Source organism: Netta rufina (genome assembly GCF_964035555.1).
Source record: "Netta rufina genome assembly, chromosome: 20".
Taxonomy (NCBI): Eukaryota; Metazoa; Chordata; class Aves; order Anseriformes; family Anatidae; genus Netta; species Netta rufina.
In genome coordinates, this window is record NC_140144.1 from 11,766,435 (window position 1) to 11,793,095 (window position 26,661).

The following is a 26,661-nucleotide window of genomic DNA, read 5'->3' on the forward strand; positions in this document are numbered from 1 at the left end:
CGCTGGATCCGAAGGCTCTCGCTCACCCCCTCTTTGGTCTCCTCGCGGTACTACTGGAGCGCCTCCGAGCCTCCTGTCAGCCTTGTGCAGTCAGGTAACATCCTCCGCGATGTAGAACTGCACCATCAAGAGGCTGAACGACTCGCCGGGTGTCACGGGGCCTTTGTAGACAGTCGGGCAGCTAGATTGCAGCCTGCTCACCTTACGGCAAGCACTCCCCGTGCAGTACCCCGCTGCTACATTTAGGCACCTGCAGTCTCCCACAGCAAGAGAAGCACGGCTGTTATGCACAACAACATTTCCGTAATACAGCGTGGAAGTAAGGCACAACGTCCTACAGGTCTGCCCTGCTCCCAGCGGGTGACACGCAGGTCCCAAACGGAGGGCACGGCAGCACACCCAGGCACGCACACCCGGCTCCTCACAGGCAGGAACCGACCCCTGACCGAGCTCTGAGCACAGGGGCACATTCACAGCTCGGCCCTATACCCCCCAGGTTCCTCCGGCACGGCTGCCACTTCACGACTGTCGTCCCCAAAGCTGCAAGCCAACGTCACCCTTCCGCGACATGCTACAACTGAACGAAGTACAAGAAATACTTGCAGACAAGTTACATATTTTTGCTCTTCGTAATTCAAAATCTATCATGTCTGACACATGAAATTTGCTCCTAGACCTCTATGTAAGCTAGAATAAGTGATAAAAATTGGAGAAAGCTGAAAGCAATTAAAAATGTCCTGCTTCAGAAAGAGCTACAACTTTGAAATTCCACCAATTTTGATGTGATAATTTTAAGGCTCTTTTGGTTCAAATGGCTAAAAGCAGCTGTAAATTCTCCACAAGATTCTCCAGCCAATTCCTGGAAGGTTATTTCCCCTCTAAATTAAAAAAATAAGAACTGAAATTTCTTATTCTACAGACCTGTAGCTCATTTTCTTTTTTTCCCTTTTTTTTTTTTCCCCCCCAAGAGGAAAATGTGCTTAGGTTGATGGCCCTCCCTGAGGAAGTAACAAGCAGTCCCATTCTATTCAGCGTAACCATCAACATTCCAAAGGTGCAACTTCTGGAGGGTGCAACCTGGATCCCAAACCATCACTGCTGAACTCAGAGCACAGCAGGCTGGAAGAATTATATAATGTTGCATGTCAGCGCTCAAGGGCTTCCACGTTCACTGAACTTAAACTCCTCACTGCAGCTCTTTAAAGCGATCTTAAAAACTAATGAAAAAATGCACAGATTAGAATAAAAATTGATTTCTTCCCCCACATCCTACAAGCTGGAATAGGACGGTGTGAATATACTTCAAAATTTATGATTCAGGTTATATGAAATAATTTCACAGTTAACTTCTGTCTGCAATTGCTGAAGAAATGGTTCTGGTTATCTACATTCGCAGCAGTACAAATAATCAAAACCCTTGAATGCCAGACGGAGCCCTGTGCACGCAGGATAAAGGGAAGTGAAAAGCAATATATGAAAATTCAAGTTTACGTTTCAACAGAAGCTCAAGTGCCTTTAAGAATGAATACTTATTTAGAGAAGCTGTCATTTATGCTCAGGCCTATCATTAAAAAGGAAATAATCATTTAAAAGGTGCTCTTTCACAAGTGAAGCTGGAATTTGAAAGTTACGATGAGAAACAATACCTTACACACAACTTTCAGCAAATTCTGTGTCAATTTACAATCCTGTGTATCAGTCTGGCATCGGATACACATTTCTGCCTGCACAAACCGCTCGGAACTTGGCTTTATTTTTGCTGTCACGCTAGGCAGGACACAAGGTACACCAAATTCAATATTTTAGTTACTGAGCTTTAGGGAAGGAGGGAGAGAATATCGGAGTCTACATGGAAACAACACACTCTTCTCTGGTTGTTTCCTGATCTTGTCAAATCTTCATTTAGTTGCAAACAAGTTGGTTCGCAGCTAACCTACGCTATCTTGCATCAAGATTTTACGCAAATAAATAAGTATAAAAAAATGCAGAGATTATAAATTAGGGCAGACAAATCTGTATCTAGACTCATGCCTGCAAAGAGCATTCTATCAATATAGTGAAATGCTAATCTCCTAATTAACAACCTAATTAGGTAATTATGGCTTTGCAGAGGGATGCCTAAATGAAATATGACAACATGGTCACCTCTTTATATGGCACCTGTGGGCCTTTTCAGCTGTCACTGCAAAGAGTGCAATATCAATTTGAACAGATGACAAAGTGTTGTCATTTTTCATTCTGATATTGTACTGAATGCTTTGGATAGAAACAGTTTAGAGAAGCGGCATCTTGCCTGTGTTTTTTTTTTTTTTTTTTTTTTTCCCTAATCTAAATATGTGCAAACACTTTGCTTAATTTTTAATGGCTATGATTATGCTTATTTTTCCATCCTGGCTAGCAGGCATTCCCTGTCACACACTACACCCGCAGTGCCAGGCTGTAATGACCCCACGCGCTGGAACCACCGCGGCCTATTTCCCCAGCCCGCGTTTGGGAGAATTTGCTATCCAGAAAAAAACACAATTATTTTCATTTGTTTTTAAGACCGTTGATTTTAAAATAACAAACCAGACCAGGATAGCTTTTAAACAACAGATTGCAATTTCCTTCTGTTCTTATTCCCGGTGAGCACCCTGTCCACAAACGGGGGGCAGCAGCCGCTGCCCGTGCGGCAGGGAGGCCGAGTGCACGTCTGTGGGCACAGACAGCTGGAGGGAAGGCTTTCAGCAGTGACACGACACTTCTACGTGAAACCACAGCTTATCACTCACTTGCCTAAAACACTAAAAGACGATGTGTTAAGCTTTAATTTTCCTAGGATGCTCGTATATAACATCGACTTGCAAACAGAAGGCTGCAAGCACGGGCTCAAGCTTCTCAAATGCTACGCTGCAGTTTCCGTTCTGGCTCTTCACGTTATAGCATTCAGGAGCCTAAAAAAAACATTGATCTTTCAAAGACTTTCCCTGATACTATTGAACACATACCCTGTACAAACTTCAGTCTTCAACAAGAAATGACCGAAATAGAAAGCTTCAACATTCTACCCTTTTGTGGCCTGTATAATATTGAGAGTCTGAAGGAGGCTTTCTAAGGCCGCCTCCAAGCCCTTCAGACCGTTGTGAAGGGACGCAGCTCTGCCTGGATGTTCCTGAGCACGGCTCACTACCTGGGTCTCCACCACAAGCAGTGTGTGAGGAGCTGTCCAGGAGCCACCCGTGTCCACCTCACACAGCTGCTTTGCACAGAGCCTGCCTGCAGGTGCTGAAGCCCAACTTGTCTCAACGGTGTTTCAAGCACAGGGAGGGCTGCAGCCTTACCACTCGTGCTCTGGGGCGACTCAGGGCAAAGGCCGAGTCCTGCTGCACCTACCATAACCCCACAGGATCTGCAAAGAGCCCCAGAGCCACAAACACGCCTGCTGCTCCCCGATGCTGACGTGCAGCCGGGTTCACACGGCTGGAGCCCGTCAGCTTCCCGGCCACGTGAGACCCACCTGCACTTGTCTGAGCCAGCTCACCAGTCCACTCTCAGAACCGTGCTGCTGCTGCGCAACCGCACCGTCAGATTTTAGCTGAAGGGAGTACGTCCCCTCCGAGCATCCGACACGGGATTACAGAGCTCTGGGTCATTCACAGAATGACAATTCAGAATTGCACTTAGAGTTCCCATCTTAAAACAGGACTATCAAAAATTATATACATATATACACACATATATATCTCAGATGCCACCAACTGTATATTCAGCTTTGCTGGATAATTTATTTTTGTAGTTTAGTCTGAACTGGAATATTTTGATGGTTTTCAAACATAACATAACCCTTTCTGTAACAGTACTCCAGACGTCGATTTTCAACAAAACAATCACATTCAGTCCAAGAAAATGTGACCCTATATTACCAAGACATTACCCTAGAAGTATTTTACACAAAACGCTCATTCTGTATACACCAACCCTAAGAGTACACCCATAAAGGTAGATTTGAAATGCAGGCAGTAAATCTAGCCACAAACACAACTTTCTGCAAGGCACACACCTGATGGCAAACAGGGAGTGAAAGAGAGAGAGAAGAGTAGTCTACTAGAATTTAATTCTAACAACTTTTAAGAACTCCTGTTCCCTATATGTAGATTTAACAGTGAAACCAGCAATTCCTTGCACCTTTCCTCCAAGCTCCCAGTTTAGTTCAGCAATACTACTCTAATTCTTGTCTACAGTTTTTCGCACCTGAGGTGAAACTTGAATGACAAGTGAGTGTTTATTTCCTTCTTTCATACATTCTGTAGTGTTTATTTGTTTAATGGAAGTACAAATCAAAAGAAGTTGAATGTGAAACAGCCTTTTTTCACTTTGTTGCCACTCTACTTCTCGCTGCACAAACATATTTTTATGGCGTAAAAGCATAGCTTTGAACGAGCACGACTGTAACCTTGTTTTCATAATGTAACAGCCTGCAACCTCTTCTGACTTGCAGAAGCATTCATAAGCAAAACATCTGCTTAAAAAACTTCCACGACATCAAGCCTCTTTGGTACTCCGTGTCAAATGTAACTGGACAGGTACGCGCTGGTTCAGCAATCGATGAGCATCTCCCTTTTCTCTGGCCTTTATCTTTTGTCTGGACAAAATTTTGGTCTTTCTTCTTCACCGGCAGACAAAGCGTAACATGTTTAAGAACCTTTGTCTTGCTTTCAGAGTAAGTGATTTAGAGAGCACATCTCAAGCAAAAAGGAAACGAGGCAGAGATTACGTTTGTGTTGTCTCATACAAGAAACTTGTAGACAACAAACCGCTAGGTCTCCCGGTTTAATAAAGCTGCTCAGCACACACAGTGCGTGTCAGAACGCATACTGGGATCTGTCAGAAGTGCTGCCTAACAAAGTCCTCATTTGGCCACTTCTGACAAATGCAGAACTGCTGCTAGCAAAACATAAGGCAACAAACTCACCACAAGGTGTATCTCAAGCATAACACAGTGCCACAACCACAATTACCACGGCACCAAATGATAATGGTTTGCAGTGCTGATGGCACTGTGGCAGCACTCTGTGCTACGAGGACCAGCACCATTACCACCTGCTTCTGCAGCCCTACACCACGGCAGTGCTGGCCTGCCCCTTCCCGGGGCCTGCAGGCAGGGCCTGAAGGCAGCCTCAGCCCTGCCACCACCTTCCCAGAGATGACACTTGGTCCTGGGGCCACCTTTCCAGAGGTGACACTCAGTCCTCTGGGCAAAGGCAGCCTGGAGCAGCCCACGGGGAGCAGCTGGTCCTGCCCCGGGGCACGCAGCCTGCACCCTACTTACTCCTTGTCCTGCTTGTGAGTGTAAGCGGCCTTTTGCAGGTGCACACACCGGTCTGTTTCTCACAGAACTCTGTAAGGCTGGGAAAGCTGCGCTGCAGGAGGCACAGCGCGGGTCATGCTGCCAAGCTGCTTAAACTTCTGAGGCCTCTGTTGAGCAAGAGGAGAAGCGGCACAGCGCGCTGGCTGTCAGGTTTGTCACTCGTTGCAGCTGGGGGGCACACCTCCACTGCTCCCAGCGCCCCACCGGGGTTATTTGGGTACAGGTCCGTGCCGGGGCAGCGATCTCAGCTTCGTAACCCAACCCTAAGCGTCCACCAGCAGCTCTGCTCCGAGCCTGACAGCCCGGCAGAGCCGAACCCAAAGCGATGCCCTCGAAGGGCCCCGGCCGGGCTCCCCCGCTGCCCGACCCGGAGCCCCCGGCCTGCCCCCAACCTGCCCCCGGCCTGCCCCCAGCGCGGGCGGCGGCGCCCCCCGGGCCCCCAGCAGCGCTCGGACCCCGCCCGCAGCAACGCCCCGGGACTGCGCGCACCGACAGAGCCGGGCCGGGCAGGGCCGGGCAGGGCAGGGCCGGGCCGGGCAGGGCCGGTCCTCACCCGCCGCGCCCCCGGGGACCCGCCGCGGGCTGGAGGCCACCGAGGCCGGGCGGCGCCGGGCACGCACCGCGCCCCCCGCTCTGCTCCGCACTTACGGGCCGGGCCGGGCCGGGCTGCGCCGCTCCGCGGGGCCGCGCCGGGCCTTGGCCGCCGCCTGCTCCCCGCGGCGGGGCCGGGGCCGGGGCCGGGCCGGGGACGCGGCGGCAGCGGAGAGCTGGGCCGCGCCGCGACCCGGAAGCGCCGCCCCCGGATGTGACGATGGCGGCGGCGGCTCCGCCGGGCGCGTGCGTGGGGCAGGGGCCGGTGGCGGCGCCCCCGGGCGCGGCGAGGCCCTGGGACGGGGCCGCCCCCAGCCCCCGGCCCCGGCTGCGGCCAAGGCCCGGCCCGGCCCGCGCCGCGCGTTTGGCGGCTGCAGGGGCAGGGCCCGCCCCCGAGGCCCCGCCGGGTCGGGTGACACCGTCCCGAGTGCTCAGGGCGCTGAGCGGGAGCGTTCCCAAAGCAGACACCGCCCCGGCCATAGCTCCGGCAGATCCTCACTGAGGAAAGCCCCGGTAGTTCCCTTGCCCAGCCGCACTCACTGCAAGTAAAGGTAACGCTTTCCCGACGAGGCTGTACCAGTTACTCCCAGACCTTGTTTGACCTGTCAACACTGCGCTGTGTTTCTCTCTGTGTTGTGATTTGTGAACCTCCCACATAGCGCTTGATACGCAAGCATAAAGGTGCTGCATTTAGACAAACGGAACTTCTGCAATCCCCTGTATTTAACAGTTCTGGTTAAATAAACTTAACAATTCTGGTATTGTTTGAAAACATGAGAAATGTTGGACTGGGTTAGCCCAGCGTTCCCTCTGACTCGTATTTTCTCTCCAGCAGACTACAGCAGATGCTGTTTTGGAGCGGGCAGATGAGCTTGGCCACTCTCGGCGGTCCGTGTGCTCCAGACTCGCAGACTGTCCAGGACTGGAGATGTTCACGGGTCCTTTTAGCACGCGTTTTCCATTTGTACCTGCTCATGGCCCGCTGGCCAGGCATTTCTGCAGTCGCTTTTTAAACTTGCCAACGCAGCCTGCCTCCACCATCTCCCATGGCAATAACAAGACAATATTGGTTAGTTTCTCAGCAAACCATGACCTAGCAGTCTCTAAACAGCTGTACACTTCGACAAAAAGCAAGCTTTAAAAGGGATGTTACCAGACGGCTGTGAAAAGAATTAGAGTGCCACCAAAGGCTCTGGTGTGAAGACGTCTGTGTGATCCTGCGAAGGGCAGGTAATGGAGCCTGGCATCGGTGGCCAACTGAAGGCGAGGAACTGAAGCTGCTCTAACAAATGACAGACAATGGGTAGCGTAAGGACATAACCAAGAGCAAAGCAGAGCACAGAGAGTCATTCTCCAGCCGTCATCTCATGCTGTAATTACCTGACTCAGCCTGATAAACTAGTAGAAAAAACAACCCTGAAGATGAGCTTTCTGATGATTTAGTGAAGTGAACTGGAGCACCACGGGGTGAGCTCAGCACCAGAGCTGGCACAGGGGCAGCAGCGTCCCGTTCATTTCAGTGCCAGCCAGCCACTGGAATCGCTCAGCTGTTCTGGGAGACTTCGCCCTCAGTGGACAAATGCAAACGGGTTTGTGAAATATTCAGAATAATAATCATAAAAAAGTATCTTTGGAGTAGCGCTCTTACCAAAGCTGGATGACACTAAGAACACATCTGTTTAGGCCAGAAAATGCCACAGTAATTAAGATAGAAGATAATTAGAATTTGAGTAAGCGTGCTAATTGCTTGGAGGAACGGTAAAAGCCTGGCTCTGCTCCCCAGAATAGCGGCTAAGCGTGGGACGTGGCCGAGCCCCAGCCCCAAGGGATGCCATCCAGGTTACGGCGCTGGGTGAAGGTGTGATGGGGGCGATGCCAGCCGTGACCGAGAGCCCCGCTGAGCCGCACGGAGCCGAGCGGGCAGCCGCACGCCCGGGGATGTCGCAGAGACGCGGACGCGGCTTGAGTTTGGACGGGCTCCTTCCAGCCGCACCCCGACCATCGCACAGCGCCGGGGCTCCCGGCCGCAGGACCCGGCCCTTTCCGGCCCCTGGAGCTGGGCTGGCGCCGCGGGACGCCTGAGGGGAGCCGCGCGGGACAGGTGGGTGACGGCGGCGCGGGACAGCTTCGCTTCGGGCTGCGGGAGGGCGGCGGGAGCCGGGCCCCGGGGAGCCGCGGCCTCAGGCGGCCCCCCCCAGGCCCGGCCCTGCCCGGCGTGCGGCGAGGCCTGTGCCGCGCGTTCCCATAGCAACGAGGGCGGGGCCGGAGCGGCGCTCGGGCCGGGCACGTGACCGTTCGAACGGCCCAATCGCAAGTTTCTCGGCCGGGGGGGCGGGGCCCGTCGGGGGCGGGCTGCTCGGGCCCCGCCCCGCGCGCTCTGAGTGGCCGCGGCCGCCGCCAGCGCCCGCCCCCGCGCGCTCCGATTGGCCGTTGCGCCCGCCGCTCCCGGCCCGCCCCGCCCCCCGGGGAGCGCCGCCGCGGCCCGGCCCGGCGGGAGCCGCGACCCCGCGGAGCCGCAGCCGGAGCCGGAGCCGGGCACGGCGGCGGCGGCCACGCCCGGCGGGGCGGGGCGGGGCGGGGCGGGGCGGGGCGGGCGGCGGGCGGCGGGCGGGGGCGGGGCGGGGGCGGGGCGCGGCGGGCCCACGTCCCTGCCGGCGGCCGCGGCGCTGCTCACAGGGTGACACGTCTGCGGGGTGAGTGAGTGGCGTTGGCAGGCTGTCAATCCCTCACGGAGCGGCCATCAAACACCATAAAACACACACCGGCACCGCGCCGCCGGCCCCATAAATCCCGGCCGGCCGGTATTTTTGCACATTGCTTTGCAGAGAGTGTGTAATTAATTTTTTTACACTTCTTTCCCCTTTATTTCCGCTCTTTTCTTCGCGCGAGTCCAAACTTTTGATCGCTGCTGTTTCCCCCCGTTGCACAGACTTGGGACCATTTGTTATTTTTGGGGGGAGGGCAATTAATTTTTTTTTTTTTTTCCCTCTGTGATTGTGTTTTCCTGGCTTTTTTTTTTTTTTTTTTTTTTTATGTTGCAATTTGGGGGTGGGGGTGCTCGCTCGGTTTGTTGTGGTTTTTGCTGTTTGCCACCCTCCTAACTTCTTCGGGATTTGCAAGCAAGTTTTTTGATTTTTTTTTTTTTTTTTTTTTACTTTTTTCATCTTTTTGCAAAGAAGATTTTTGGACAAGTGGGGAAAGACATAAAAAGCAACAATAAAAATAAAAAAGGGGAGAAAAAAAAAAAAAAAAAAGCTTTGGAGCAAGATTGTACCAAGGAAAGAAAACTGCAAAGAAACCTTATCAAGTCATTTATCCCAGCCGCAGATATGATGATGATGAAAGAAGACTGTAACTAAAGAAGAGAGTGATTTACTGCGCTGGAAAGCAGAAGAGAGTGGAATAAACTGCCGAGACCCGGTCCAAACACAGATACTGATTTTTCGTTGTTGTTGTCGATCTGGTTTTTGCCTTTTTATTTATTTCTCTTTTCGCGCGTGTGCGCGCGAGGACAGAGCGAGGAGTCAGGAACTGAGACTGACTTCGGGAGCCGGAGACCGCCTCGCCTTTTCCTCCCGCAGCCCCCGCTCCGCTCCCCGCCGGCGGCGCAGCCCGCTCCCCGCCGCTCCGCCCGGCAGCATCGATCGGGCTGCGGCGGAGGCCGGCATGGACGAGCAGTCCAGGATGCTGCAGACTCTGGCCGGCGTGAACCTGGCCGGGCACTCGGTGCAGGGGGGCATGGCTCTGCCTCCTCCCCACGGACACGAAGGGGCCGACGGCGACGGCAGGAAGCAGGACATCGGGGACATCCTCCATCAGATCATGACCATCACTGACCAAAGCCTGGATGAGGCACAAGCAAAGTTGGTTTCGTCTCATTAAACCTTGTCTTGTTGTGTGTGTGGGTTTTGTTCCTCTGCTCCCCGCTGCTCCGCGGACAGCCGGCGCCTCACCGGCACAGCAACTCCCGAGCGCTGCAGCAGAGCTCGCACGCAGCCGAGGCCGAGGCGGAGCGGCTGTGTGACCGTTTTTGTTGTTGTTCCGATCAAACAAGCAGAGCCCCGCGCCGCGCCGCCCGGCTCGGCTGCAGCCCGGCGCTGTCGGGGCGCCTCAGCCCGGCTCGGCCGCGGTCCCGGTCCCGCTCCCGGTCCCCGTCCCGGCCCCGGTCCCGCTCCCCGCGGCTCCGCCGGGCCCCGTAACTTTGTGTCCCGGCCGCCCCCCGCCCCGGGCGGCGGCAGCCGAGCGCCGAAGCCTCCGGGGGTCGGTGCCGGGGGAGCCCGCGCCGGCCCCGCCGCGGCCCGGCCGAACAAAGGCGGCCGGCTCCAGGGGTGCCCCCGGCCCCCATCCATCAGGCGCCGGCCGCGGCCCCGCGCTGCTTCGCGCTGCCCGCAGGTGAGGCGCGGGGCCCCGCGCCGCCCGGGCCCGCTGTCACGGCGCCGGCCGCGGTGATGGATGGCGGCGGCGGGGCGGCCCGGGGGCCCCGGCTCGGCTCGGCGCGGCCCGGCCCGGCCCCGCGGCGCGGCCTCCCCCGGCCCGGAGCGGGGCCCCTCGGCCTGGCGCGGCGGCGGGCGCCATGTTCGGGCGCTAACGGCTCTCTGTGCTCTCTTGCAGGAAGCACGCGCTCAACTGCCACAGGATGAAGCCCGCGCTCTTCAGCGTCCTCTGCGAGATCAAGGAGAAAACAGGTAAGGGGCGCCGCAGCCATCTTGGGCCGCCGCGGAGCGCCCGGCCCGGCACAGAGCGGCCCCGCGCTGCGGAGCGGCCCCGGCCCCGGCCCCGGCCCGCAACTCGCCCCGGGCCGCTCCGCTCCGCTCCGGGCCGCTCCGTGTCGTGCCGGGCCCGCCCGCGGAGCCGCGGCCGGCGCTGCCCCAGGTGCGGCGGGGCCGCAAAGTTTGCGAGCGGGCGCGGCCGGCGCGGGGCGCGGGGCGCTGCGGGGCAGGGCAGAGCCCAACGCAGCCGCGGCCCCCGGAGCGCGGCCCCCGCGCGGGCCCCGTGCCGCTGGGAAGAGGCGAGAGGCTGGGAAAGCGGCGGGCGCCCTGACCCCAGAGTGCTACAGAGCGCAGCGAAGCTTTAGTTGTTCTCCGGCGATGACATTTTACATGCCACAAACCTGACTCTCGAGTGTACAAAAATATATCGGTATTTTTTTTTTTTTCTGGGCTACGTTAATGAGACAGTAATAAATGCTGTACTTTTTCTTAAAGGCATTTATTTTTTTTTTTTTTCAAAATTTTGACATCACTGAATTTACAGAGAAATTTCTTTTTTGGAGAAAACGATTTTGAAAAGTACTCTGTTTTGCATTATGAGAATAAACCCCCCCCCTTTTTTTTTTTTTTTCTGATCTGGTTTTAAAAATAAAAATATGCACTGGCTTGCGTTTTTAGCTGTACTTGATATTCGAACACACACAGCCCCCCTAATTGCAAGCTGAACAAATGGGATTATATAGACGAAAACTACAAATGTGAAATCATGCAGTTACCGACCGAGGAGCCCAGAAGCGCGCAGTACTCAGTAAATTATGGTGCTTTATGTCCAAGGGCTTCTTTGCTACCGGGGATCCACTTCAGTTTCTGCTGACAGCTAAGCACTAGGGTATTGACTGTGTTGTGAATATTAAGATTGATTCTGCTTTATATTGCATTATATTACCAGGGATAAGGGGAATGATCCCCCCTTCTGCCCTCCCTCCCCCCGTGCCTGTGTTTTGCCTCGATCAGTTCACGGTCCCTTTCTGTCCTTCTTGGTTTGTGTTTGTTTTCTGTCTTTCTCTAAACTTTCTGCCTGTCCTGCTCCAGAGCTAACCAAGCAACCTGCCCTTGATGTTCAGACATTTTGCAGCAGGCAAATTTCAATTAAGAAGGCAGGCGTAGGTCCTGCGATCACGTTATTTGCACAGGGCTTAGCCTCACTGTTTTGAAAGGAAAGTATAGTCAACCACATGTCAGAGGTGAGTTAAGAGAAAAAAAAAAAAAAAAGTCTTTTCAGAAGCGGGGATTACTGGCAGAGGGGGGTTCGGTGAGGCCACTGCTGTTGCAGAAGCGAGAGGGAACCTGACAGGAGATTTTGAGATCTGAAATGTTTTTGGGTGTTTTGGTGAAATGTGCGAGTTGAGAAAAATCCTGCCTTTGTGCGCCAAGTATTCGAGCCAAGTTTGCAAGTTATCTCTTTGGTAAAATAGCTGAGAACCAACAAAGAGCAAAGACGTCTGTCTGCCCAAAGGCAGGATCCTGCCAGCCCCAGCAGCACAGGAGAGACAGGATTAATGCACCGAGTGATTGATGGAGATGAATCCACACCCCCACCAAAAACTGTTCCCGCAGGGGGACGTTCACTCAGGGTCTCCCAGTTGAGTTGAAATGTCTGTACAGACTTCAGTCAGTGTGCTACAGCAAAGATAACATGAAAGTAAATTCTAGCTTATTTTCTATAAACTGTTTTCATAGGAAACAGCTCGAACAATTCTGAACTGGAAGGGTAAACAGTTCGAGATGCAATTAAAGCAGAGGCTCCCCCCTCCCCCCCATTGCTCTGCATTGTCTTGTGGTCCAAGTACTTAAATCTGGCTGCAACTGGGTCATGCTCTGGAATTTAATTCCTTTTAATCAGAACCAAAGTTTACCTTGGTGCTGGCGGTGGGAGTTACTGTGATGGCTTTCCCGCTACCTTCTGTGAGAAGGAAGAGAGGTGAGAAGGGAGGCTGGAGCCTATACGTGGAGTGTAATCGCAGTCATGTCTATTCTGAAATAAGTAATGCAGTATTTAAGTCATTTTTATATTGATTTATGTATTTTTTTTTTATATTTTATTAGTTTTCAGTACAGTCAGCAAATAATTCGTGAGGCTGGTAGCGAGACAATATGTGGAGGAATCCCCAGCTGAGGTAGAGCAGCTCTGTCACTTTCCGGCAAGGGTTAACGAATGCATCGCGTTTTTCGAAGCCTTTCTCTCCCTCGCACTTAGGGTTAGGAGCTCACGAGTTTTTTTCCGTGCGGTATTTGCCATGTATAAAGAAATCACTGAGCTTACTGAATTTAGCCTGACATTTCTTTTTTAACATTTTAACATTTAAAAAAGTGCTGCATAATGCATTTAAGAGCCTCGCAGATATTAATAGATATGTGCATTCTTAGAGGCAACCACAAGGTAGCATGGTTTTCATAAAGAAACTAACTGCCACTTATTTCTTTAATTAGTTCAAGGAAAAATGATACCCAAAGTTCTACTGAAGCCCCTCTAATAAAATACAAGGATACGCAAGTGAGAGTCTGTTGGCTCTGTTTGGTTATATTTTACCTGCTCTCTGAGGTGTCGCTTGGAAGTCTTAAAGTTACCTTCCCCAGGCACACTCACATCTGTTGCGTTCCTGCCTATCAGTCTGCCTTGTGTGCCTACCAGTAGGAATCAAAAACTGATCCCTGCCTTTTTTTTTTTTTTTTTTTTTTAATAATCTCTCTTATTTACGGACTAAAAATCCTTCAGATTTGTAATCTGATTAACTCTACATTAGTCCGTTGCTATACCTGAGGTACTGTTTTTTCTCATGGAGATAGAAATGAAAATATATTAATTCTTATAGTCTTAAAATGGTTAGGGAATTGCAATTATTTCCCAGTGGAATGACATATTATTACATCCTAGGCTGTGTTGATAGATGATTTGTTTTGTCTGTAAGAATCATTGATACGGATAGGCACACGCATTATAAAAATGTATGAATGCGTGTGCATAGACGCACACACGTATACCTTTATTTATTTATTTATTTATACGGGTCCAACAGAAACAATGATAGCTGCCAACCAAACCCTAATTTACTGTCACCACAAACCCTAAATAGCATTCATTTACTAGTAAAGCCTAATGGCATACATGATGGTTTGCCAGATTTGTGGCCTTTGTGAGGCTTATAAGCAGGACTGACTTGGGAAGATCATAAAACTTAATGAACTTCTCGACTGCAGGAGGTGTCCGCAGGGGAAGAGAAAGGCCTGCTTGGCTGGTTGGGCTGGTTGAACTATTTTTTATGTCTAAAGAGAGAGGAGGAAAATGTTCATTAAAAATGTTCTCCCTTCTTGCAGAGTTTCGGTTTAGAGAATGAAAAAAGAAATAGAAAGGCCAGACAAATAGTGAAGTTAACCATGAGGTTAATTTTTTGCGGTTCCCCATGTAAACTAAAACCTTTACTTTTATTGCTACAACTACAAATAACCATACAGTGCTATTCTGATGTCTGAAGGGCTGTATCATGCATGTATCATGTTGCAAAGCTCCTTATTGATGAAAATGGCCCAACTCTTTTAGGAACGCCCCTTGTCGATATGCTGCAAAATCTGTAAACTGCCTGTTAGGTAACTCCTTGGAGAAAGACTTGCTTCTTGCCTTGTCTTCTACAAGAATTTGAAAATATTAACCCTTTTTTTCCCACTGTTGTTATTTAAAAATCGTATCACGGGATTGTTCCCTTACATAAATTTCAACTTTTCACTGTTTATAAACTGTTATTTAGTGCCATCAACTTGCAATAATTTGCAATAACATGGAATCCTAACAAGGCGATCTGAACATTGAAGGATTCAAAGGGAACAATGAAATAGCACTGATAGCATGCATATACGTACGTGTGTGTGTGTGTATGTATGGTAGCTATTTTCAAAATATCAACAATGATGTTATTGCTATTCAGTTTAGCTATTTAAAATATTTATGTGCAATCCTGGTGTTTTTTTTGAAGGTACTAAATACATATTTTTTATGTACCCTGAGTACATAAGGTAGTAATCACTGTGTATTTATGTGCATACATCTTCTCTTCAGCTTAAATTATTTAGCTTTTGTTTCCTTTCTCATGCTTCAGTATCCAAAATTTTTCATTGAATCATTGGTTATACTTTTGATCTTTTTTTTTAATTGTCAGCAAATGTATTACAAATGATGACGTGCAGTAGTGTGCTAGGTCATTTACACTGTCCTTATGGCAATGGCACTGCTTTCCGTTGTAAATGTCCTACTAGTAAAAATAAATTGGATAAAGTATCTTGTTTGTCATTTGATCGTCTGGTTCAAACACATTCACAATGAAAATTCTCTCTCTTTGGTGGATTTCCAGCAGGATACTTCTCTGGATAAGAACACAGGCGGTTGTGGTGATAATTTTCATTAGAAAAAATGTGATACTTTGTCTTGCAGAACCTGTAACTGCATAGTATCTTTAGACCATAACATTGTTAGTGCTCCTTGCTATATTTAAATAACAATCTTTGTGTTGATTACCAGGAGCTGTGTTTCCACATCTTTTTTTTTTTTTTTTTTTTTCTTCCCTCGCGTAAAGGATAAATTTGGACCTACTTGTCAATACTAATTTAAGTAAGAGCAGGGATTTATTTTATTTTATTTTATTTTATAGGTATTTTTCATCTCCTTCATTTTATTTTTGAATTTGACACATTTGCTTGTTTATCTGAAAACAGTAAATTATATGAGTTACTGTGTGGTTTATTTTAGGATGCTTGCTGTAAGTTAAGGAATTTTTGCATTCAGAGATAAATTATAATAATAGCATACAGTGAATGCAAGAGTCCCTTTTTACAGGATTTAGCCCATTTATCAAGCTCTATTCCTACAGCTTTCAATGAAAAAGTTGTACGATATGGATATTATGCTGTCTTTTTTCAATTTAAATATTGATTTGTGTGAAACATTAATATAATGATATTTGCAGTCTACCGTAGACAAATATAAGCAGAATTAGACATACTAAATTGTTACAAATGTAATACAATATTTAAATGCATATGAAGACTATATTAATAATTATATAGTAGAGAAAGAGAGTCCAGTTTGTATCTGTTCTCAATTTTTAGACTGTTTTACAGTTCCTTGCACATCATATGTATGATGGTTTGATGAATATTTTTATGACTAATAAGAATGAATACTAAAGCTGTGTACTAATCAGTCAAAATCGGTGGAGAGCTGAGTGTTTTCCTTTTCTTGTATCATTGGGAGAATTAGATGTAGCTGTTTGTATTCCCTGAATTGACACCCTGAGAAGAATGCTTTGTTTGTTTTCTCAGCAGTCATGTTTAATGCTATTCGCTTATCAAGGTGATCAGCATGGTTCAGATAACACATGCCTGACACAGCCTGCCTTTTTTCACCATCATGTTGACCTTTTGTCACATTTGCTTTTCTCTGGTAGGCAATTCATGTCTTTAAGTATGAACGGAGTAAATAATTCACATCAATATTTAATATAAATTATTAAAGTTTCTGTCAGCTCTTATAGCTCATGCTTTTATAAAGTTAGAGTAGTTCATCAGCCAAACAGATGAATTGTGCTTCTCAGCTGGACATTAGAGCTCTTCCATAATGCTGTCTTTACAGTGGAAGTAAACAGGGAATTAAATATGAAAGGAAATGAAGCCTGGTACTTGAATGGTATATATTTTTCAATAATGCACATTCTTTAGAAAGGCTCAAAGTACTAGATAAATATCTATCATTATTTATTTCGTTACTCTCATACTTCATTTTGCCTTCATGTTGCAAACAGAATCGTAGAAAGCCCCACTGACCCCGGCATTTTCTTCTACTCTTTGTTATTAGCCTTCCGCCTGCGCTCCCGCTCCCTTCTTGGGTTAGGTTGGGTGTACTAGCGTGTTTTTTTTTTTCCCCTAATGCTCTTTTTCTGCTTTTAAAGATTGATGGGGAGCACCAAGATGATGAGGTCTGAGGTTTTTTTTTTAGTCCTTGTTTATAAACTATAGTTTATATTTTGCAAACAAAATGATCTGTAATTGAAAATAGATTCTGAAAATATTTTCTAAAGAAAAAATGGTCTGATATCTCATGGTAACAGCCATGGTGTATTCATTGCTTCAGGAAGTGGGTAAAAATATCTCGTTTTGCCTAAGAGAATATAGTCAAAATCATTATGCATTTATTTTAATTTTGTACTATTTTAGGTGTTTTACTTGGAATTCTTTTGTTTATGATCAGTTCAGTACATGTTGCACAGTCATACGGGCTGTAACAGTGTCTATGAATCACTGAATACCACGCGTCCTGCAGATCAATCACTTGGGAAGGGGGTGGTTTTGTAGCATGTGTTTACAGGTCAAAACCTTTTGCTATACTTAAGTCATGCATCAACATTTAAAGCTAATCTCTTATTCCTCATTGTCCAGCAGGTGGCTTTTTCATGTATTATTTAATTTTTAATTATAAGTGGAAATTGAATTTAATAATATTATCCTGATTACATTTTTTTTTTTTTACACAAACAACAGTTTTTCCATATATCCTGGTATGTATGATAGAGCAAATGAAAGCATCTCGAGATCTTGAAGTATACAATCTAAATTAAGATTCTAAACAGGCATTACAGATGCTGGTAACTTTGGCAATTATCATTTTGTTTGGTGAACAGTAGTAAAACAGTGTGCGGTAAAAGTGTTTAGAGAGAGAGGATAAATAAATTGAACAGTTTTGCAATGCAAAGTGGTTTGTGGTGTTTTTGAGGATTTCTTGGCTCTTGCTTAACTGCTATTGTGAAGCCTGGAGCAGATTTTCCCATTGCTAATGCCCTAGAAGTATTAATTCACTTTGATATGCTAATTAGAGGGCATTATGCAAGAAATGAGATTAAGTGGCAGCATGAAGCCATTTGCCTGTCAGTAAATTGAGAGCTTTAGCATCAGGAGGAGCTTTGTTTTTTCTGAGTTTCTCTTGGTTTTGCATATAAATAAAATTGATTGAAAGGTCTAGAGAAGCTTCTAGAACATTGGTGGTTCTTTTTCTCCTTCTATGATTATTTAAACTTCATGTTAAAGGCTTTCTCTGAATATTAATTGATCTAATGGGAGATACTGAACATGAAGAATTTCATTGTATTCTCAGTTACTGTATCTTAACAAAAGGAAAGTATTAGAATTCTTTGTGTCATCTGATTTTTGTGGTATTATTTTAGCTATATCTTACAGCGCTGCATTATAACCTCTTTGACTGCTAACTGTTACTGTGCTGAAAACTATACCTGCATGGAGGCATTGCTGCCAGTTCTGCTGGTTTTGAGATTTGTGTAACGAGGGCCTGAACAGCTGAAGTCAAATGGTCGGCTTGGATTCCTGGGCAATCAGGCCTTGAACATTTATCATCCCTGCTCCCTTACAGGATTTCCCATGATTTCTTATGTAAATCGCACGTATATTTTCCTTCATTTAGGAAGGAAGGGGTTGTAATATTGACCATAGATTTTATTCAACTGCCAGAAACTGTGTTAAAATAACATTAAGGGATTGACTTACAGCCATAAGAGCGAGGAAATTTGGAGTTAATAGTTAAACTCTGCCCTTAACTCAACTCGTTGAACCTATTTATTAGGGCATATATGATACGTACGATCACTGTGCTGAGACCTCTGCAGTATTAGGATGCTCCAGGATGACTCAGTGACGAGAGTTTCTGATTTAGTTCAAATTTTCCTTTTTTATGTGTGCGTGTGTTTTTTATTCAGCCTTGGAATTTCTTTACTACAGTTTTGTGGTTAGTTTGCTTTTTTTTTTCTTTATATATATATATATATACTGTTTAAAAATATCAGAGAAGTAATTCTGGAAATTGAACAGAAACTTATCAGAAAATAAAAACCAGACCAAACCGAACAAAGCCTCTCTAGTCCTCTTTGCCTGAGTGCTTGCAGAGTGTTTGTGTGCTTGCGTGCCCATCTCCTCCACAGATCATTGTCGCAAAGTCAATCAGGGGAGTAGTGCTAGAGTGACAGTGCTTGTTATGAGCCCCAATAGTTATTTAAAAGAAAGGAAAAAGGATAAAAAAATGCCCCAGAGCTCTGTGCGGGGGCTGTTCGTACTAGATGCACATGGTCTCCCTGATCCTGGCAGCTGAAGTCTATCACTGTTGGGAAATTTTTAACGTGAACCACATAAGACACAAACCACAGCAATTTCTGCAGAGCCGTAGGGGTTTTCGCGTCACTGCCGTACAACCGGCGTGCGTGCGCGCCGTGGGCCTCTGCCTGACACCGCTGCCATCAGCGACCCGCTCTGCCGGGGCGCCCTGCGCGTCCTCCACGGGCACGTCGTGGGCAGCCTGAGGACCTGGCGGGTTTCAGTCCCCGGGAGCTCCTGAGCCAGTTGGCCCAAAGAATCTGATCAGGACTTCATCACCCCAAAACTGAAAGTTTTAGTTATCGTGGGGAGCCATTTTGATGCCAGGAAGAGCAGAACGGTGCCTTTTCAGGCACAAAATCAGTGTTTCTCTCAGTAAGCAGAGGAGAGCATCACCCATCTCCAGTTGTTTATTTTGAGTTTGAAATTTTTGAGGAAAAGAACTAAATAATTAAAACATTTTGGGGCCAACCTTAACTTTCTTGGTACCAATACACCCCCAGTGGCATTAGTTCTGGTGGAGAGGGTACCTGGAGGGAAAAGCCTGGGATTTCTGGTTTGAATCCTGGTGCTACTGTTGACTTGAGAAGAAAATTTTCTCCTCTCAGCTAAGTGAGGAAAGATGTGGTTATCTGAGCAGGAGCAAACGCAGGCCTTGCCTGCCATCTCACTGAAGTTCATTGAGAAGCTCTCAAATTTTACCTTCTTTGTCTCACTTCTATCTGTAGAATATTATCTATCAGAAGTTTTTGTGAGTTCGTGTTACTTTGGTGTTACATGCTGAAAATTTTATCAAGTATTGAGCATAATTAAAATTGCAATATAAGAAATAATCTTTAAGAACTATTTGCAGTGTCCACTTCATATTCAAATTACGGTGAGCCTAAGTGAGGTCTTACCTCCTGCAGATGAACAGCTTAGACTTCGCTTAGACTTCTGGTTTTCTTTGCTTTAATTAGCAATGTTTGCGTTTTTAATCTATGGTTAGACCTCTAGCAAAAGGCTATCAGGGTTTTCTGACTGTAGTTACTTTGTTTGGTACAGCAGACCATTTGCTCACTGTAGATGGGGATCACTGTTTTTCTTTACTGATAACTTCGCAGATGCAATTACCCACTTGAAAGGGTATTTAAAGCGCTGCTTTCATATATTTGTTGATTAAAGAAGGAAGTGTGCTTTTAGCGAACATTTGTAATTACACAACACCAAAATGTTTGCTTATTTCTTTTATGTGAGATCCTGGTTGCATGATTAACTGTCGCTAGTAAGAACAAGTTACAGTCGATTGTGCAATGATTCTTATTTGACTTCAAGGATGTATTTATTACCATTTTTGAACAAATTATACTAACATGAAAAGTTGTGGAAATGATTGTGCACTAGATAAGGTGATACATTACAGGAGTGGTTGGGTTTATGGAGCTTTATGCCGAGGTTTTCTCAGAAATTATAGCACAGTCCTGTCACTATAAAACCCGGTGATACAGTTGGTAATAACATGCAGTGGAGGTATTTTTAGGTTTTCACTTGTTATTCAAATAGAGTGGGAACTATCAGTTTTTCTATCTCATATTTCTTTCCTTTGTTGTGTGTGGGGAAATTCCCAAGGAACACAGAGCAGAATCGTGGGGTGCCGAGACCCCGAGCCCCGGCCGGGGCGGAGGCAGAGGCAGAGGCAGAGGCTGTCCCGCCACGCTCTCTCGTGTGGGACGGGGGCAATCCGCCGGCCTTCGCAGCTGGGAATTTTTTTGTGAATTATTTCTGAGTTCCTCTCCACTTGTTAGGGCAGTGACGTGATATCGATATGGAGCTTGGGAGCTTATTGACTTGTTGGTTCTTGACCTTTTGACTGTGACCAAGTATAGAAATTGAATGTCTGAAAATTAAATGATAGTCTCCATATACATAAATTCTTGGATGTCAGTGTATTACATGAACTAATTTCGGTTTACCTAAATTTATGGCATTTTGTGCTCAATAAAGGAAATATTTCTTCCTTTCAATATAGTGAGAGTCTAATAATATTGTAGTTGCTAGCACTAAACAAATCAATTTCCTTTTACTGACTGATTATCATAACAGCTGCTGTTTAATCACCGTGATTGTTACGTAACTTTTAAATCTCTAATATTTCGGAAGGGAACAAGCAGCATTGTTTTGCAGCATAATGATGTGATGTTACTTGTGTTGAACCTTACTGCATTTTGTAGGGTTTTAAATTTTTTTTTTTTCAGTATAGTTTAGTAATATTTAATGAAAACTTGCTGAGCAAACTACCTGCTTAAGAAGAGACCTGAAATAACATACAGTCCTTGCCCTGTTTTCCCTGTGGGGGGAAAAAAAAAAAAAAAAAAGGCATTTGTTTTTCCAGTCTGTAGCATAGTTGGGCCTAATGAAAATGGGATGCATTAGCCACCAGTATCTTATGAAATTAGCTTCTTGCTATGCACGTGAAAACAGTAAGAGTGGCAGTCCCTGCTCTGCAGCTGAAAGCCAGACTCAGGCCTCCAAACTGGGGTGACAGAACTGGGAATATTGTTCTCTCCGAGAGCTGCAATAAGGCTGTGGTCAGCACTAATGTAAATATTTGTACAACAACCATGTTCTACAGACTCCAATTTAATGGTAAAAATCTGCCCTAAATGCCTCAGTAAATATATGCTGAAGAACAGAAGCCTATTCACTGAAGAAACAATTGACTTTAGCTGCTTTGTTGCTAAAGTGGCCCCCAGTGATGCCGCTGCACGGACCAGATAGCGGAGCTGCGCGGCGGCCTCCGCCTGCGGCCTGCCCGCCACCGCCACCACCACCACCACCGCCAGGGCCGGGGCTGGGGAAGGGGCCTGGGGCTGCGAAGGGGCCTGGGGCTGGGGCTGGGGTTGGGCCTGGGCCTGGGCCTGGGCCCGGGGCTGGGGCTGGGGCCCAGCATCGCCGCCCGCACCCTGCGCGGAGGGGAACTTGTCAATGAAAGAAAAAGAACTGTAATCGCACATTTACATATGCTTCTAATTGTTGATTTGGGGATTTTCTATGAATATAGCTTCACAAAACAGATGCTGTTTAAGAAAAGGGGGAACATAATTTTGTGGGCAATGAATTAAGTGTTTTTGTGGCCCTCTCATCCGTAGCTAGGAGCAGTTTGTGGACCGCGTCTGTGAACGCCGCTCATAATTGTTTTTCACACATAAGTTATGCAAATGAGCTTTTATGGCAACTGGCATAACAATTAGCATCCTCCAGCAATATTTTAGCAGGTTAATTGCAAAATTTCTAAATTGTACATCTGACTTGTTAATTAGGCATGACAGAGGTGGTAAAATAGTTATCTTCAGGCAGTGGCAGCCAGGAGCTGCTTGAAATGCAAAGAGCAACGATTGATTGGATTTGAGGGTTACAATTGTGGGAGCACTGCTGTTGTCAAGTGCCGCTGAGCAGCTCTGCTCGATCGGTTGCCTCAGAGCGAGAACCACGTCGTTGCTGCAAGTATCCTGCCATTTACAAACCTGCTTTATTTAACTCTGAAGCTCTCCAAATCCCTGGCACGGGAGTCACCCAGCTCACGCCTTCTCCTCCATCGGAGGCCCAGGCGAAGGTGCACACGATGGGACTGAAGCCATAATTCTGATTTTATTTACAAATATGCCTGAAAGTTTTGCTACTTGCATGGATCAACAAATACCCCCTTTTTTTAGCCCTTTCAAAAAGACCATTCCTTATCCCCATACCTTTGATGAAAATCCTGCCTTACTTTTCCTAAATTGCAACCTATGCTGCCCAATATTTTACTGTGACGTGAGTTACGTTTTACACGCTTTACTTACACAGCTTCTTTCTCTTAAATCCTCGCTTTCAAATATCTTTGTGTGTCTTATAATATTAATCGTATTAAAATACAAAAAAACATGATATTTACAATAATCCCTTTTTAGACTCTCAGAGGTATGTCTGAATGATTAAAAACAGATTGTAACGTGAAAATCTTCATAGTGGTAATGTGTGCAAAACATTTTTTCTAGCAGTACTGCCTATAACAGATAATCATGTTTTTCAGCAGAAGTACAGTTTGTTTGAATCATATTAACACAATTTTCCATCCCGGTATGTTTTAAATACATTTCACTTTCTTTGATTACTGATTTTGATATAAAATGCAGATTTCTATGCTATTTTAATATTTAATAAGATAAAGGGTGATAACAAATAGAAAAAAAGTGCCTCTGAACAAGTTCCTTTGGGATACAGAGAAGTCATCCAGAATGCCTGAAAGCTTTGTTTGGTTGTATGATTTGCCTTTAGTTTGCTAGTGGACTGTGTATTTTGTGGCTTAAATAAAGTCAATTGAATTTTAGTACATATGTAGTACCTGTAAGCTAAGAGAAAATCAACTTAAATACATGTGAAATTTCATGTCCTCTTTTTCTCTATATGCATTCTCTTGATTTAAGCACATGGTTTTTTAAAATTGGGATGTTATATTTTCATTTAAAAAGTAAATGTTCCTGCATGCATAACTGTTCTAATATTTTACATTTTCTTGTGACATGTGTATATGGAGTAAGTGCCATTTATGATATGTTGTCATCAATAATTTTGTCACAGAGAATAAAAGCCTTTAAACTCATCCACCCACTGGAACGTTTTATCATATTTATTTTAAGAGATATGAAATTAGCAGAACAATTGAGCTCTTTGTATGTGGGAGATGCAAATGTAACTGAATATTTACCTTTAATGAAGGGCAGCATAAATATCTCAGTACCAATAAATTATATGCAGTAGCAGAATATTCCATAGACACCTAATAAATAGTTCCTTTTTTTTTCCCCCCAGATTCCTGAACTGCATTATCTCTTAGTATAGTTTAATTTATAACCAACAGTGAAATTAAATATTGGTTAACTTTCTGAAATGATCTATTGCAATTGGTAAATATTGTTTTTTGAATAGAAGTAAAACATGTTTCCAAATCATTACATTTACTGATTAAATGCTCACTTACTGTATTCAACAGTTTAGGAAGAGTTTACTACAGCTGTGCTTCAGCAGATAATATTTGGAATGGAGTAACCATTTTAATGAGGTTCATCGAGAGAGATTTCAGCAGGGAACATTTCAGGTGTATTATGGCTTTTGTCTTGTCACAATGCATGTCTCTATAACATCAGAGAGAAGTTATAGAGCAGCACTCGTCTCATTTAAGACAATAAGAAACTCCTTAATAAGTGTGAGCAGAGAAAGACAGTACAAGATAGCATTGTATGTTCTTATGTTTTAGCAAGCTTGGTAAGTAAATATACTCCACAGTTTAAATGTACATCACATTTTAACTGTCCTAATATTGATCATCCTATAGAGGAATTGTATTGAAGTCTACTAGTTATTAGTGTAAAGAGGGTCAGATGCAGAGACTGGTACAAAGCAAGTGCTCTCATGGTAATGATGCTGCTATTTATAGATCCCCATTTCATTAGTTGCAGAGTTTCAGGGAAGAGATTTTCTCTAGGGGAAATGGATACTTGAAGTTCATTTTCTTCCTGATGCACATTAAGGCAGAAACGTGAACAACCTTCAGTATAGGACATACAATTAGAAGATTTTGTTTGATTATTTTTACTAAACATACTTGTAGTTGCATGTAGTGAAGATTTAAAATTGCTAACTGGTATTCCAGATGAACTGGATTTCCAGATACCTTTTTTTTTTTTTTTTTTTTTTTTTGTCATGAGAAGGATTTTTTTTTCTAAAGGAATTTTATTTTGAAAGGGTGCTGTGCGAATAAACTGAGTACTATTAAAATGTTTTGCTTTATAAAACTAGCATATCAGGATCACCTTACTTAAAGCAGCCTTACTACAGCGGTCATTCACTACAGTAGATACTACAGTATATTTACTTTCAGTGCCTAAGAAGTAGAAATCTCAGTTAATCAAAACAGAGTTGTGTGTTCTGATATTTACTAATAAACATGAAAATTTCTTCGAGTATCTGAAAACTCAATTGTTTAAACATACTTAGTTTCCTCCTGTGAAATTCAGATATTCAAAACTCCATATAATTTTTGTGTGCCTGAATTTCTAGTGCTTTCTTTCTTGGAATTCTTGACATCTTGAGTTATTTTTTTTTTCCTTTAAGAGAATATTTACTTAGTTAGTATTCACTTAATTAGAACTGACTGTTTAATGTTTTCTGGGAGGGTATTTATGGTATTTTCTTTGCCATATTTGCATTCCAGAAATTAAGTCCCCATGCCATTATTCGGCAAGCCTTTCATACATTAGAATGATGAATTGAAAGCAGAAATGGGAAAAAGACTGCAATGCAATGAAAATTTAATCAGCGTCTTCTGCTGCTTTAATAAGGCAAATAATTCTTATTGGCCGCTGCGTTAAGGTTTCTAATATTTAATTCATAACAAACCTTGCATTATTCTGCAGCAGCATCGACAGCTCCACTTTGCTGCCTGCCAACAGGCAACCATAAAAACTTAAAAGCAGATGTAAATGTCTAAAACAAGGAGAATGATTGGATCTAAAGCGGTCAGAAAAAATCAACAATATTGCCAGAGAGTTTGATAAATCTTTGCACACACTTTAACAATGTACAGATGATATTAATTAAACTCATTAAACGTGTTGATTTTAAGGATTCGAGGTAACTTTTTTGAAACGAGCTATTTTTTAGTTCCTGCTGGCCTCCAAACAAAAACTGATGCTATGCCAGCAGTGTAAGGATGCTTATTACTAGTCAACTCGAATGATATTATAATTCTGGAAGATTCAGTTAATTTTCATATTTAGGGTATCTATTATATTGCAACGGTAAAATTGTTGTCATTCGTCTTATGTGTGTGTCTAATGCCTGAATTAAGCTGAAGAACAACAGCTTGTTCTCGTAGTCCCGTTTCAGATCTCTTCCTAACAGTAATATTAATTGATTAAAAAATACTGCGCTGGGAAACTGTTTGTTAGCTTTTAAATCTTGTCCTAAAGCCTTTTTATATCTTGGGATGCTATTTTGAAAGTGATGGCAAAATCCTCAGCACTGAATTTTGCACTAAAGATCTAAAAAAAAGTGCCAGGGCACCACACAGATGAAATGTAAACACGCTGTATAATTCCGGGGATGTGGCAGGGTGTTTTTGTAGTGTGAGGCAACAGCGAATGGCAACCTGCCAATGCTAGGTGCAAGCTCTTGTTACAGAGAAGGGTTGCGCCTGTTCTCATTTCTTCTTGAAATGGCTTAATTGGTGTCAGCACCCCAGGGATAAAGGCCTCTAACACTGAAATCCACACGATTCACCCTGTCTCTGCTCAGTGTAGGGAAACTGGTAACAACTGGTGGTGAATGAGGAGTGAACGGTGCTGTAACAATACTCGATGATGTTTGGGATGACAGAAATTAATACGCACTTGCTTGAAGAAAGCAATGATTAATGGCAGTGAGCAAGGGAATGCTGTCCCTCCTTTAACTCCACTTTGATGGGGATTGAAAAGCAAAAGGCTGTTTTCATTCTCTCTCGAAAGCAGAGGTCACGCGGAGTACATTACAGCAATTTTTCCTCTCTGTTTTTTATTTCATAAATATTATGATAAGCATAGATTAGATAGATTTTTTTTTTTACAGAGGCTTAAAAGGATACTTTATGTCTGTTTGCTGTTTGTGCTCAACACAGAAATCAGATTTCTTCTATTTACATGTTAGATCATTTTACTTTGCAGTGGAATAATTAGTATAATTAAGAATTTAAAAAGCTCTCCATCGGGTTTGTTCTTCTTGGGTTTTTACAGATGGAATTTCATGGTCTTCATTTTC

At 45.2% G+C, this 26,661-nt stretch overlaps 2 protein-coding genes across 9 annotated transcripts in view; one reads left to right on the forward strand and one right to left on the reverse strand.

Moving 5' to 3' along the window:
- Window positions 1–6,139, reverse strand: part of MAPKAP1 (MAPK associated protein 1) — a 101,556-nt gene extending 95,417 nt beyond the window's left edge. Inside the window, exon 1 of the mRNA XM_084298860.1 lies at window positions 5,996–6,139. The gene's annotated coding sequence lies outside the window, so the exon portion shown is untranslated. The remainder of the gene's footprint in view (window positions 1–5,995) is intronic.
- Window positions 6,140–6,185: 46 nt separating this feature from the next.
- The window catches only part of PBX3 (PBX homeobox 3), a 114,708-nt gene continuing 94,232 nt past the window's right edge, over window positions 6,186–26,661 (forward strand). For 2 of the 8 annotated variants that reach the window (XM_084298861.1, XM_084298867.1), the window contains exons 1-4: window positions 6,186–6,489; window positions 6,774–8,039; window positions 9,118–9,801; window positions 10,550–10,623. In XM_084298861.1, the coding sequence (XP_084154987.1) occupies window positions 9,605–9,801; window positions 10,550–10,623 (271 nt within the window). In that variant the 5' untranslated portion in view covers window positions 6,186–6,489; window positions 6,774–8,039; window positions 9,118–9,604. Of the gene's footprint in view, window positions 6,490–6,770; window positions 8,040–8,640; window positions 8,767–9,114; window positions 9,802–9,974; window positions 10,331–10,549; window positions 10,624–26,661 lie in introns of those variants that run through there. The other 6 variants (XM_084298862.1, XM_084298864.1, XM_084298865.1 and 3 more) reach the window with 6 other exon arrangements.